The sequence below is a fragment of the Gracilinanus agilis genome, chromosome 2 (assembly GCF_016433145.1).
Source record: "Gracilinanus agilis isolate LMUSP501 chromosome 2, AgileGrace, whole genome shotgun sequence".
Taxonomy (NCBI): domain Eukaryota; kingdom Metazoa; phylum Chordata; class Mammalia; order Didelphimorphia; family Didelphidae; genus Gracilinanus; species Gracilinanus agilis.
Window position 1 is genome coordinate 218,587,236 of NC_058131.1, and position 13,572 is coordinate 218,600,807.

Consider the following 13,572-nt stretch of genomic DNA (forward strand, 5'->3'; position numbering starts at 1 on the left):
TCTCATTGAGATATTTCATGTTTCCTTCTATTTTATCAGTCTTTTGACTTTGTTTTATTTGTTCTTGTTGTCTTGAGAGATCATTGGTTTCTAAATGTTCGATTCTAGCCTTTAAGGACTGGTTTTCGGCTTTAATGTTTTGGTTTTCCTTTTCAATCTGGTCATTTTTGGTCTTCAGTTGTCTTGTCTCACTTTCCAATTGTGAAATTCTGCCTTTTAAACTGTTATTTTCTTGCCAGATTTCTTCCATCTTCCTCAGCATTTCATTTTTAAACTCTTCCATAATTTGTGACCAGCTTTCATTTTTTTGGGGAGGTTTGGATTTTTGTTTTCCCTCCTCTGTTGTCTGGATTTTCTCTGTGTAGAAGTTGTCCAGTGTTCCAGAGTTTCTCTTGATGGTCTTTTTTTTCTGGACTTCCTTATTGCTGGCCATTGTTAGCCCCGCCCCTTTTCAGCTTTGTCTTTGCACTCAGGGTCTGCCTGGGCCTTGCAAGCTCTGGGGGGCTCCGGGGTCTCCTTGTCCTCGGGGTCAGGCCTCCTGGTAGTTCCCGGTCTGCCCCTCTGCCCGAGGTTCCTTCAGCAGTCTTTGGGGCTGTTTCCACTGCTCCGCTGGGTCTGCACCGGGTCCTCTCTGGAGGTCCAAGCCTGGGCTGGAGATCGTTATTCAAGCCTAGGGCACTGCCTTTGCCTGCGCAGATGCTCTTAGGGCCTGCCTTCACCCCCACAGAAGGTAGTGAAAGTCTGTGGGCTGGAGATCTTTATTCGCACCTGAAGAAATGCCTTCAGCGCTTGGGAAAGGCCTGTTTTAGAGGCCTTTGTCCCGGCTGGAGGCGGTGCCTTCACCCACGAGGATGCTCAGGGAAAGTCCCTGCGCACCCCCAGCCACTTGGGGTCCCTTGTCTTGCTGCACACAGGTACAAGCCCCGGGGCTGCCAGTGATTATCTGGTTGCCCCAGTCCTCTTTTCCCACTTGTGCGTTGGCGTTGTGGGAGGTGTGGGGGGTGGAGGGTGGGGGAGGGGCTTCTTCCTCTCGTGTTTTAGTGTGGACTGTTTCACCCCTTTATAGCGTGGAAATGCCCCGATTCTGCGTACCTTCAATGCTGCGCCCTGTTGTGGGGTTCCTTCGTTCCTCTGGACTCGTTTTTATTTCCCCTTGAGGAGTCCTGTGTGCTTCGGTCAGGAGAGATCAAACAGCTGCTCCTTACACTGCTGCCATTTTAACCGGAAGTCCCAGTCAGATGTATTTATAACCCAGTGAATGATCAACTCCCCAAAGTAGGTTTTAATGGCTCAGGGTCACCATAGAAGGGTCTCTAGTTGGGTACCTCAGGGATTTGCCTTTGGCACTGTCAACTATGACATTTTATCAATGACCTGAACAAAGACAGCAATGCCATGCTTTCAAAACTTACACATGACACAAAATTGGAATATATATATTTTAGTAGGGATGATAATTTTTTAAAAATTTAGAAGCTTAGAATAGGATGAATAAATCATGTTGAAATTTGGTAAAGATAAATATAAAAGACTAATTTTTCGGGAAAATCAACTTCATAAGAGTAAGAAAATGTAGGCATGGTTACCTAGCAGATCATCTAAATAAGATCTAGAGATTTTAGTGGACTGCAAGCTCAATGAGTTAGCAGTATGATGTGGCCACCAAAAAAGGCCATTGCAATTTTGGACTTCATTAAGAGAAGTTTGGTAACCAGGCAAAGAAGTTGATAGTTCCACTATACTCTATTCTGCTTAGACTATATTTGAAATATTATTTCAGTTCTGGATGCTACATTATGGGAGCACAATTTCAAGTTGTGTGCATTTAGAAGTGATTGAGAAGGCACGGTGTGGAGATGACTGAGATATTTTGTAAAGGGGAATTTTACTCAGGAATAGATTGGGCCAGATTTTTTCTGAAGTCCCTTCTAAATCTGAGACCCTCATTCAGTGAACTGGGAATTATGATTGTTACTAATTAGGTGTTAACTAGGAATCTGTTTTTATTCATCTTGTTCAAAATCTCATTGTTTGTTTTCTTGCTATTTGACAATTTTCCCTTTAGAGAACATGATTTTTTTTGCACATTTTAGGGGGAAATGAAGTCAAATAAACAATCTGGTAGAGTCTTTGGACTCCTCAGGAAAAAATATTTTTAAATCCATAAAATAAAATACAGAGAAGGAAAAAGACTACAATTATGTTGAAATACATTTATCACAATATTTAAAAAAATATTGTGTTTTTTTTTAATTGACCCTAAGTTAAGAGCACCTGATTTTTATTCTGAGTAAGGTTGTGATAATAAGGAGTTAAGGGCTGGGCAAAAGTCCTGATATTTCCAGATTCCTGGAGAAATATGTATGTTTTATCTCCTTCATAGATATAGAGGGTATATTATTGCATTCATTGGGAGAGGGTGAGCACATTGGGTTAAACTATACTGATTTCATTTTTTTGATGATTTGAATAAAGTAGAGTAATAATAAGTCTTGTAGCTCTTTATTGATTTGGAGTATTTTCCTCATAGCAGGTAGACCATATAAATATCATTATCCTCATTTTTAAGAAACCAAGTTTCATAAGTTTCAAATAATTAAAAAATAAGTCTACCTCTTTAATTTAGTAAATGAGGCAGGCAAGTGATTTAGTGCATAGACCTGCAATAAGGAATATTTGAGATTAAATCCAGTCTCAGATGTTTCTTAGCTATGTGCCCTTGGGCTAGTTATCTTTTTGTCTTAATTCCTTTATATACAAAATGGGAGTAATTAATTGCACCTTCCTCACAGGATTGTTGTAAGGATCAAATGAAATATTTATAAAGTGCTTAATGCAACATAGTAGACACTTAGTAACTGCTTGCTTGCTTGCTTCTTTCTCCCTCCCTCCCTCCTTCCTTCCTTCCTTCCTTCCTTCCTTCCTTCCTTCCTTCCTTCCTTCCTTCCTTCCTTCCCTCCCTCCTTCCTTCCTTCCTTCTTGAGCTGAGCTGAGATTAAAGCTGGACTCCAATCTCTGGACTCCAAATAAAGTATTTTTTGGGTTGTTTTAATTAATGCCTTTTGTCATAGTCATTATGGAGTGGTGGATCTAGTGCTAGATGTGGAGATAGAAAGAACTCTTGACACTTATTAGCTGTGTGACCTTGAGCAAATTACTTAATCTCTCCAATTGCTGGTTGTCATCTGTAAAAAGAAATAATTGGATTATATCACTTCTAAAGTCCCTTCTAGCTTTAAATCTATGATCCTATAATATTGTCTTTCCATCACTATCTCTAGATTGAACCCTCCAGCATGACAAAGTAAAACAACTAAGCAGTACCATCTTTTACAGAGAGCTTATACTTGACAACAGATACTGTATTCTTTCCTAGTAATACTCCACCTCTCTGCTATGAGGGAGGAGGTAGGTTATATTTCTTCTCAAGGACTTCAATTAGTTTTTCCATCATTCATGGTTCAATTTGCTTTTGGTGATCATTTACATGGCAAGAATCTTTATAGATATTGTTCTCTTGGTTCTGCTTAGATCAATCTGCATCAGTTTGTACATATTTTCCTATGTTTTTCTGGCAAAACCAATGTTCTTTTCAATATGCTGCAATAATCTCCAGTAGAGCATATAGTGGCAAGGAGTGAATTGAAAAAAATCTAAAATGACCTTAAAAAGAAGCTTCAATTGTGAAAAATCATGTGAACTTTTTTTCTTTTTCTCAGGTTTACCATCAAAACTGTAATAGGAGACAGAGAATTTCCAGAAGGTAAAGGCAAATCAAAAAAAGAAGCAAAAAATGAGGCTGCCAGGCTAGCTCTTGACAAGCTAGAAAACAAGGTAAGCCATTTTAACTTTTTTCTTTACAAGGGATAAAAATTGTTTTCTTTCCAATGTATTTTACAATTTTCCTGTGAGAAAAAATATCCATGTAGAGCACAGTTTCACATCTTCTTGTGAGTTTGTAAATCTCTGCCTCTAAAATAATTTAGAAAAGTATCTAACAAGATGGAAAAAAAGAAATGTACTTAGAGCTAGGGTCCATTTAAATTATTTAAATTTTATCTTCAATGGGAGAGAAACTAAGCAAACCAGACTTTACTAAGGATTAATAGTAGGGTCTCCCCTATTAGCATGAGAGAACATGTTGACATTTTCAATAGCTTTTTCTTTAATCAGGGGTTCTTAACTTTTTGTGTTATGAACCTCTTTTCAGAATCATTTTTAACATAACTTAAAAGAAAGGCTAAACTTTATTTAGAAGATAATGAAAATGAAGATGTAATTTATTTTTCTATTTGAGTTCACAGATTACTTGAAATCTATGCATAGATGTATCCCAAGGGGAAAACCTCTTTTTTATGATTAGAGCATTATATCTCAAAGATCATACAGAAGGACCAGTTAGTATTTATATCAGGAATTTGGGGCTAGTTCAACGCTAGGAAAACTTTCAACATAATTAACTGTAACAATAACAACAAAAATCATATTATTATATCAATAGATGCAGGAAAAGCTCTTGGCAAAATACAATATCCATTCCCATTAAAAACATTATAATTCATAGTAATCAATGGATCCTTTCTTAAAATGATAAGTAGTATCTATCTAAAACCAAGAGCAAGTATTATCTGTAATGGGAATAAACTTAAATACTTCCTAGTAAGGTTGGAGTAAAGCAAGAATGTCCATCATCACCACTATTATTCAATACTGTACTAGAAAGTTACCTATAGCAATAAGGGAAGAAAAAAAATGAATAAATAAAAATAGGCAGTGAGGAAACAAAACTATCATTCCTTGCAAAAGATATGGAGAATCAACCAAAATATAATTGAAACAATGAACAATTTCAGCAAAGTTGCAGGATATAAAATAAATCTACACAAATTACCAGCATTTCTATATATGATCAACAAGATCCAGCAGGAAGAGATAGAGAAATTCCATTTAAATTAATTGCAGATAACATAAAATACTGGGGAATCTACCTGCCAAACAAATCATGTATGAACATAATTACAAAATACTTTTCACACAAATGAAGATATCTTAATAATTGGAGAAATGTTAATTGCTCATGAGTAGGCTGAGCCAATATAATAAAAATGACTAAGTTAAGTTACTTATTCAGTGCCATCCTAATCAAACTACCAAAGAATTCTTTAATAGAGCTAGAAAATTAGTAACAAAATTCATCTGGAAAAACAAAAGGTCAAGAATATCAAGGAAATCAGTGAAAAAATAAGAAAGCTAGCCTAGCACTCTTAGATTTCAATTATATTTCAAAATGGTAATCATCAAAACAATTCAATGCTGGCTAAGAAATAGAGTGGTGAATAATTGGAATAGATTAGGTACACAATATACAATAGTAAATGATCATAGTAAGCTATTGTTTGAAAAATCCAAAGATTCAAGTTTTTGGAGTAAGAAATCAGCATCTGACAAAAAAAAATGCAAAAGGAAAACTAAAAAGCACTTTGGCAGAAATTAGCCTTATACCAACATCTCACATCAAGATGAGATCATCTCACACCAAGATAAGATCAAAATGGATAAATATCTTTGTCATAAAGGATATCATAAGTAAATTGGAGAACATGGAAAAATGTACCTGTCAGATCTATGGATAAGGGGATAGTTTATGTTCAAATGAGAGACAGAGGGATTATAGAAGTGACAAATATCGTTCTACCCCTTTCCCTCATTTTTATATGCTAGTTTTTTTCTTTTCCCCTCTTTTCTTTTTCTCCTTATCAAACTTTCTGAACAGAACCAATTCACTCCCTAGGGCTTCTGTTTTTCTTACTTAACTCTCAATATTTTTTGAATATAGTAAGGTTTTGAAGAGATATTCATTGAATGCTAATCTTAAACCATATAGATAGATCTTTCCAATTGCTCAAATAAATTTACTTTTCTAGATTTCTCTAGACTCTTGAGTTTATATTATAAAGTTTCTACTTAGCTTTGTTTTTTTTCTGTCAGCAATGCTTGCAAATCCTTTAGTCCATTAAAATCAATTTTTCCCCAAATAGGAATGTACTCCTTCCTATTTGCCTTTTTATGCTTCTCTTGAGTCTTGTATTTGAAAGTCAGATTTTCTATTCAGCTCTGGTCTTACCAGGAATGCTTAAAAGTACTCTATTTTGATAAATATCTGTTTTTCTCTTGAAGAACTATACTTAGTTTTTCTGGGTTAGTGATTCTCGGTTGTAATCTCTCTAATGGTCCTTCAAGGACAAATTTTTGGTAAACTCTACTATCCTCAAATAATTCAGTGTTGTAAATATATTTCTATATTCTTTGTATCATAAATAATAACTAAAGTTTTTCATAACCTTCTTATCTTAATGAGATTTTAAAAAACCTTCCTTAAACCTCCTACTCTTCAAAGATCTCTCTCTGTGCTGTCTCTCGGCAGTTTTTATGGGTGACAAGTTTCTTTATTTCAATCTTTCCAAAGACACTGCTAGCTCCTAACTGCCTCACTCCTTCTGTTATTGTGAATATTCGTCTTCATTATTCACAACAGAATTGGGCCCAGGTATTATGCAGATGGGATTAGCAATTCCTCTTCATGACCCCTCTTAAAATTTTGTTAAATCTCCCTTTCAATATCTTTTCATTTCTTAATCCTTTCTTCTCAGTCTCTTCTGTCAAGGGTATTCTGGTCTTAGATGTATTGATAACTTTTGGATGGTTTTGGTTTCAAAGTCCTCTCAACTGTACTAAAATATTATTTTTTGCCTAGGCTGTTGATTTTTAGGTTTTGTTTAGTATGAACATCTGACTGACTATACTCCCCAAAGTCCCATCCTTTATTTAGCCCAATTTTCTTTTTTCTCTCTTTATTTATAATTCTACAACTTTACCAATTCCTACTGAGAAGTGAAGCTCAGTAGACAAAACCTGTCAGGGTTCTTATGTCCAGGCTTTAGCAGTTTTTCTATCTATTCTGAAGGAGGCTAGTCTCACTCAATACCATGATTTCCTTTGCAAATGAGGGATGACCCCTCCAGCAAGCTTCTTTTTTGCCAATTTCTGCCTGTATTCTACATGCACAAATGAGAGAAGAAACACATTCTTTATGCACAAGTGAGAGAACAAAAAAATCAAAATTTGGATTTTGGATCTGTCTCTTCTTATTCTGCCTGAGTTTGGGAGTTAAATTTTCTGAATACTGCAGAACTGACTGACCACTGAGGGAGTTTGTTCCTTCTCTCCATAAAAAAATGACCCAGTTTGGTGGCTGATTCAGGTGACTACCCCAGGACTTAGAATAGAATTCTTCAGTAAGCATCCTTGGGCCGTGTCATCCTAAATGGCTAGCCAAAAATTGTAAAAAGAAAAACTTTGTTAGGGCCTTTCACCTCCATAACAAAGCAAAATAAGATGACTAAAATTAAAAGGAATTTATTAAGCACTTCAAGGAAACAGGGTATTGATAGTAGCTGGATGACATTACTTGGACTGGACTAAGCACAAATTTCAATGTGGCTTCTAAAGTAGATAAGGGCTATTTTTATTGTTCAGAACATGTTAGTTCCTGCCTTGGAAGCTCCTGTTTCTTCTTATCCCTCAAGGAATTTTTTAGAGTTGAGAGAGAACTAAGCATGTAGTATAACCCATACCTGAAAGATACACATGTACAGTAACATGAAAGATACACAGCTACAGTAACATGATGGTAGTCATGCAATCTGTTTGAAGACCTCTAAGCCAGGAGAACTTATTGCCAGCAGAGTCAGCTCATTCTACTGTTGGACAGCTCTCTAAAGGAAGTTTTTCCTTATCTCAAGGCTATGTTTGCCTCTTTTACTTTCCACTCTTTGCTGCTGGTTCTGTCCTCTGAGGGCAAAGAGGACTTTTCTCCTCTTCCACTTAAGAGTTGCTTAAATATTTATGACCCCAGGTTAAGAACCTCTTGGACTTGTTCAGTTGTGTCAGATTCTTTGTGACTCCATTTGGGTTATCTCCCTCAAAGAATCTGGAATGCTTTGCTGTTTCCTTCTCCAACTCATTTTACAGATAAGGAAACTGAGGTAAATGGGATTAAATAACTGGCCTAGAACCACACAGCTAGTAAGTGTGTGAGTCCAGAATTGAACTCAAGAAGATAAATCTTCCTGACTCCAGGCACTCTATTGAGCCATCTACCTTGAACACAGCTAGTATATCTTCCTTAAGTCTTCTTATCTATAGACTAAACATCCCTCATTTCTTCAATTCTTATGTGATGTAAACTCAATACTTTTTAATCATCCTGGTTGCCTCCACTGCACACTCTCCATCCTATTTCCCAAACCATAGTTACTAGAACTCCAAATCTGATGTGACTAAGGTAGAGCACAGAAATACTATCACTTCCTCAGTTCTGTAAACTGTCTCTCTTCATATAGCCCTAGATCACCTTAGCTGTTGTTTGTTTTTTTGTTTTTTTGTTTTTGTTTTTTTTGATTGCCACATCACATTGGAGACGCAGAGAAAGATAGAGACTTGGAGAGACAGAGAGAGATAGAGGAAGAGAGAGGAAAATGTAATTTCTAAACTAGCTATTATTTTATATTCCTCTGGGTCAATTTATCAGGAATGGAATATCCTCAAATGCCTTCCACTTGAAGTAGTCCCCTTAATTTAGAAGAAAAGTCTTGGTTTCCTGAAGCTGAGGAAGGTTAAATGATTTGCTCTTGTTCAGAGCCAATAAGTGTTAGAGGCAGGATTTGAATCTAGAACTTCCTAACTCCCTATTTGATACTCTATTACTCAATGTTACTTCATTCCCATGTATACTTTAGTGAAAATACAATTTGATTCTCACTGAGTTGTATACAAGAAATTTAATTTTAGTAGAAATCTACAAGTTATGTTTTTATTGCTCATGTAGTCGTTTTATTCTGGAAAAAGTGAAGAATTTAATTTTTGTTATATAATATTTTTATTTCCTAGGTTGTGCAGTCTTCAATGTTTCCTGTATCACCAAAGTCACCACTGCAACAGTCAGAAGTATCAGAAACAGAAAGACCATCCAGTCCAAAGTATATAATTCTTCTTAATCAGTACACGCAAAAGAAAAAACTAACTGTAGATTCTGATACAAAGACCATATTTGAACCTTCTGGTATTACACGGTGAGGTGCCATTTTATTATTTTTTTCCTGTATGTTAATAATAGGGTCTCCTTTTTCACTTCTCAGAGCCATTACTATCTTAGCTAAGGTTTGGTAAAGATAGAGGTTAGCTGTTTGGTTTGAATCTTCCAAGGGATATGTGTGTGTCTGTGTCTATTGGCCAAGGTTCTGCCTCTGATAAGGTTCTATAGGAGTTAGGGGTAAGGTTTTCAACTTTGCAAATTCAGGAGCTCAGTTTTAGTAGTCCTTTTAGATGGGATCAAGGTCTAGGGAATGGATTCATGTTAATAAAATGCAGAAAACTAATTTAGAAATGAGAATGCCAAATTTGTTTATTTTAAATGAGTTGTATATCTGGCAAGAGAGCCAGTACCTGTTATTTGCACAGGACTTGTCCCCTGTTTGAGTAGTACCTCTAGGAGAACAAAGTATAGATGAGAAGGTTTCTTAGAGAGCATGGAGTAATAGCAAAGGAAGTTGGACATTCTTAAGAAGTTCAATTCACCAAATGTTCATTAAGCCTTATATTATTGTAGTGGGTACTATATGTATAAAGATAAAAAAAATTAATGCAGGCAATATGTTTTTATGAGGTATTTACTCTGAGCCAGACACTATGCTAAGTGCTTTGAATTCAAAGAAAGGTAAAAGATAGTCCCTGTTTTCAAGAAATTCACAGCCCAGTGAGGGCGACAACATGGAAACAACTATGTCCAAACAAGATATATACATAGTAAATTAGAGATAATCAATAGAGGGAAGGCCCTAGTATTAAGTAGGATTAGAAGAGGCTTTCTGTAGAGGGTGATATTTTAGCTAGGACTTAAAGGAAGTCAGGGAAGTCAAGAAGAAGAGATGAGGTTTGTTGTTACTCTTCGGCCATTTCAGTCATATCTTATTTTTAGGTAATTGGTATCAGTGATAATTGTAGGATGGTGAGTGAAACAAAGGTAATTTCTTATAGCATTTTGTTGGACACACTCCTTTGTACTCAACACATTTTACCATGAAACATTGTTATTTATTTATTTTTCAATTAAGTTATAAGTTTCTTAAGAGTAGAAACAATGCCTTTTTACCTATATATTTCCAGTACCTTGTATAGTAAATGTTTTTTTAATTAAATTTATCTATATTGAGTGCTTCAAAAAGTGGAGTTGAGGAAATTTAGCACCTCTCATTCTATTTGTTCTGAAGATTAGATGAAGAAAGGTGGATTTGAGGAATTATTTAAATAAAATAAAGGAAATCACCTTTTAGCTGGGCAGTGCTATCAGTTCTAGGTATACAGGGATTGATTCAGAAGTAGATTTAAATGTATTTCAATTCAACATGAATTTGTTAAGGGCATTTATTCAGTGATGGATTTCGGCATCAGAAGATATAGGCTTGAATCTCTGTTCTATCATTTCCTGTATGATGTTGAGTGGATTCTTTATTATTGGGGTTAAAATAAGCATTTTGGGGTAATTAAGAGCTTAGCGGCTCAGAACAATCAGATTACCTTTTAAGGCCCAGTTAGAATCTTGGACAGGGTTCCTAGTAAGGAATTCTGAGGAGTTGGAAATCTGTTGGAATCTAACTGACAACTTTACTCCTGGTAGTCTGTCTGCCAGGGAGGAGGTCTGTGAATCTGCTCTTTGGGAAAAACTGGAAAACTGAGTGGCAGTTGGAAAAGTTGGAGCTTTGGGAATAGCTGTAGAAAGACGACCAGCAGGCAAGAAGAAAGAAAAACTGTTTCCCCCACTCTGTGTTATTGCAGAGTGGGGCAGGCCTGTTTGGCCTATCAGGCCTGAAGCCTGACTAGGCCCACAAAGAACTGAAAGGTGGACAAGGAGCTGGGAAGGAAGAATACAAGGAGGCATTGATTTTAAAATATATACTTAAAAATAATAAAATATATACTTAAGGAGATTATTGGTTAGAATAGGATATTTAGCATAGACCTGGGGAGATTAGCATAGATTGAGGAGCAATAAGGAGGCTCAAGAAAACTTGAGCATGAAGATGGTTCTTGCAAACCAGAAGGGAGTGGGATAAGCTTAGACCCTTTTTAGATTTAGGGAACTAATCCTCCATCCTCTGTTACTTTCCTTTCCTACCCAAACCTTTTCAATACTAATTAAATAGAAGTTTTTAGAATCTGTCTCTAAGGAACATTACCCAGCCATTTTTTGACTAGGCCCCAACTGTTAATCAGTGCCTCAACTCAAATCCAGCTGGCAGTCAACTGCTTCAAGCAGCAACAACAACCAGAGCAAACAAGAAGATATAGTATCTCCCAATTCTCCTAACAGTTTATACCTAACAGTTTAAGGTGAGTCAAAAGGAAACCAGAGCCTAGAGACTTGATATAAACCATACAATCAAGGCTTTTGAACAGCAAAGGCTTGACTTTTAAAAAGGCAGGGTTTTTTCTCCAGCTGTCAGCCATCTGTATAGAACCTAGCAAACCATCCAACCACGTGGTGCTAAAGGGCAACTTGTAGCCAGCCAGGTGGCAGCCGAGAAGCTTTTCAAACTAAAAGCTTTCAGTTTATAGGAAGTGGCAAAACACAATAATGTGGTTCTTTACTATCTTGAAAAAGTATCTTATAGTACTATCCCTAATTACATCAGGGGAATAGTGTTACCTAACTATGTAATGGCAATGATGCCTCTTACATTACTAGATCTATTTAGTTACCTACCATTAGTAGCATGTATACTACTGATGTTGGGTTTGTTGAAGGTGGTACTGTCAGCCGTCTTCAACCCTTTAAAGGATTGAAGCTGAAACAGATATGGCTTAGTGAAATGGAATTGAAAGTAACTTATCCAGAAACCATTATACAAAGATATGAGGCAGAAAGAAATCAAAGAGAGAAACAAGAGAGCACAACCAAGTTAGAAAGGGAAACTGAAGCTTTAGAGACCAATGTAGTGAATTTATTTCCCTTGGGTGAGATACCCATGATATCTCTGGATCATGAGATAATAAACATCAGATTACACAAAGGGTTTACACAAAGTGATTTTGATTCTTTTAAAAAGGAAACCCCCTCTTTTGAAGGAGATCCAATGGCCATAATTAAAAAGTTTAAGAAAATAATTAAGCAGTTTGACCCCAGTTATAATGATTTTGACATCCTTATGGATGAACTTACAAAAAGAGAAAAGCAAAAGATAATTAATGAAACCAATGAAAACTCTAGCATCCCTGATTGGCCTTCAGAGGATCCTAGTTGGAGAATGAGCTCTGGTTTTGGGTATCAGCTATTTGTATACTAGAATATGCTATATAAGGGAATGAGGATGATAAAAAATTTGTAGGTATAAAGAGGAAATTAGGATATTCCGTGCTTTAAATACTCATGATAGATAGATAGATAGATGATTGATAGATAGATGATTAATAGATAGATGATAGATGGATAGATAGATATATGGATAGAGTTTAGGAGAATTCAGACTAGAACAAGTATCAAAGCCACACAGGGATAACAGTCAATGAAACTTTATTATCATTCACAAGGAGAGGAGGAAAACAGATATTGACAGGGAACAGCCTCAGTTGTGATCACCATTGCCCTCAGTTAAGGTTAGCACATAATGGTATCTTCTGGATGTGGAACCATGTAATAGGAATCTACACTCTGGTTGAAGCCATAGCCCCCTATGGTTAAAACATAGATAGAATTTTAGAAAGAGTCAACAAGGCACCAAAACTGCCTTGCTATTTATAGGAGTATAACCAGGACCAGTAAAGTGAGGGTATTTTCTAAATTGCCTAGTAAGGAATGAGGAATGAGGGATGGGGACATAGGGAACTTAGCTCTTACTATTCCATCCAATAGGAGTTGGGGAGGGAATGCCAAATCATTTGGTTTATTAATCTTAGAATCCATGTATCCTGGGAATCTGGGGCTATACCATTCAAAATGGTTTTCTCCATTTCTCACTATCTAATTCTTTCTTTAATACAAGGATTCTTAATCATATGTGTGCATGTGTGTGTGTATGTGCACCAAAGATTCCTTCGGAAGTCTTATGAAGCCTATGGACTTCTTCTTAGAATAATGTTTTTAAATGCCTAAAATAAAATGTATAAGATTACATGGAAACCATCATATTGAAATAAAGTTGTTAACATTTTTTTTAAGTTCCTGAACCCAGGTTAAGAACTTCTTTTCTAACAGAGGCAGCTAGGTGGTCCAGTAGATTGAAGGAGTCAGGAAGACCTGAGTTCAAATTATTTAACTTCATACACTTACTTGTCATATAATTCTGAGCAAATCACTTAACCTTTTTTCCCTTAATCCCCTAGAGAAGGAAATGACAAACCACTTCAATATCTTTGCCAAGAAAACCTCATGAGATGACAAATAATTTAACACAACTGAACAAAATTATCACCACCAGAAAGCTCTAAGAGAAGCCAACCAGTGAAAACTTTTAATTA

The 13,572-nt window shown here is 36.1% G+C and overlaps 1 protein-coding gene across 1 annotated transcript in view; it reads left to right on the forward strand.

Annotated features, from left to right (window-relative positions):
• The window catches only part of EIF2AK2 (eukaryotic translation initiation factor 2 alpha kinase 2), a 79,494-nt gene that overhangs the window by 12,644 nt on the left and 53,278 nt on the right, over window positions 1–13,572 (forward strand). The window contains exons 4-5 of the mRNA XM_044663654.1: window positions 3,720–3,834; window positions 8,959–9,131. Coding sequence (XP_044519589.1) covers window positions 3,720–3,834; window positions 8,959–9,131 — 288 coding nt within the window. The remainder of the gene's footprint in view (window positions 1–3,719; window positions 3,835–8,958; window positions 9,132–13,572) is intronic.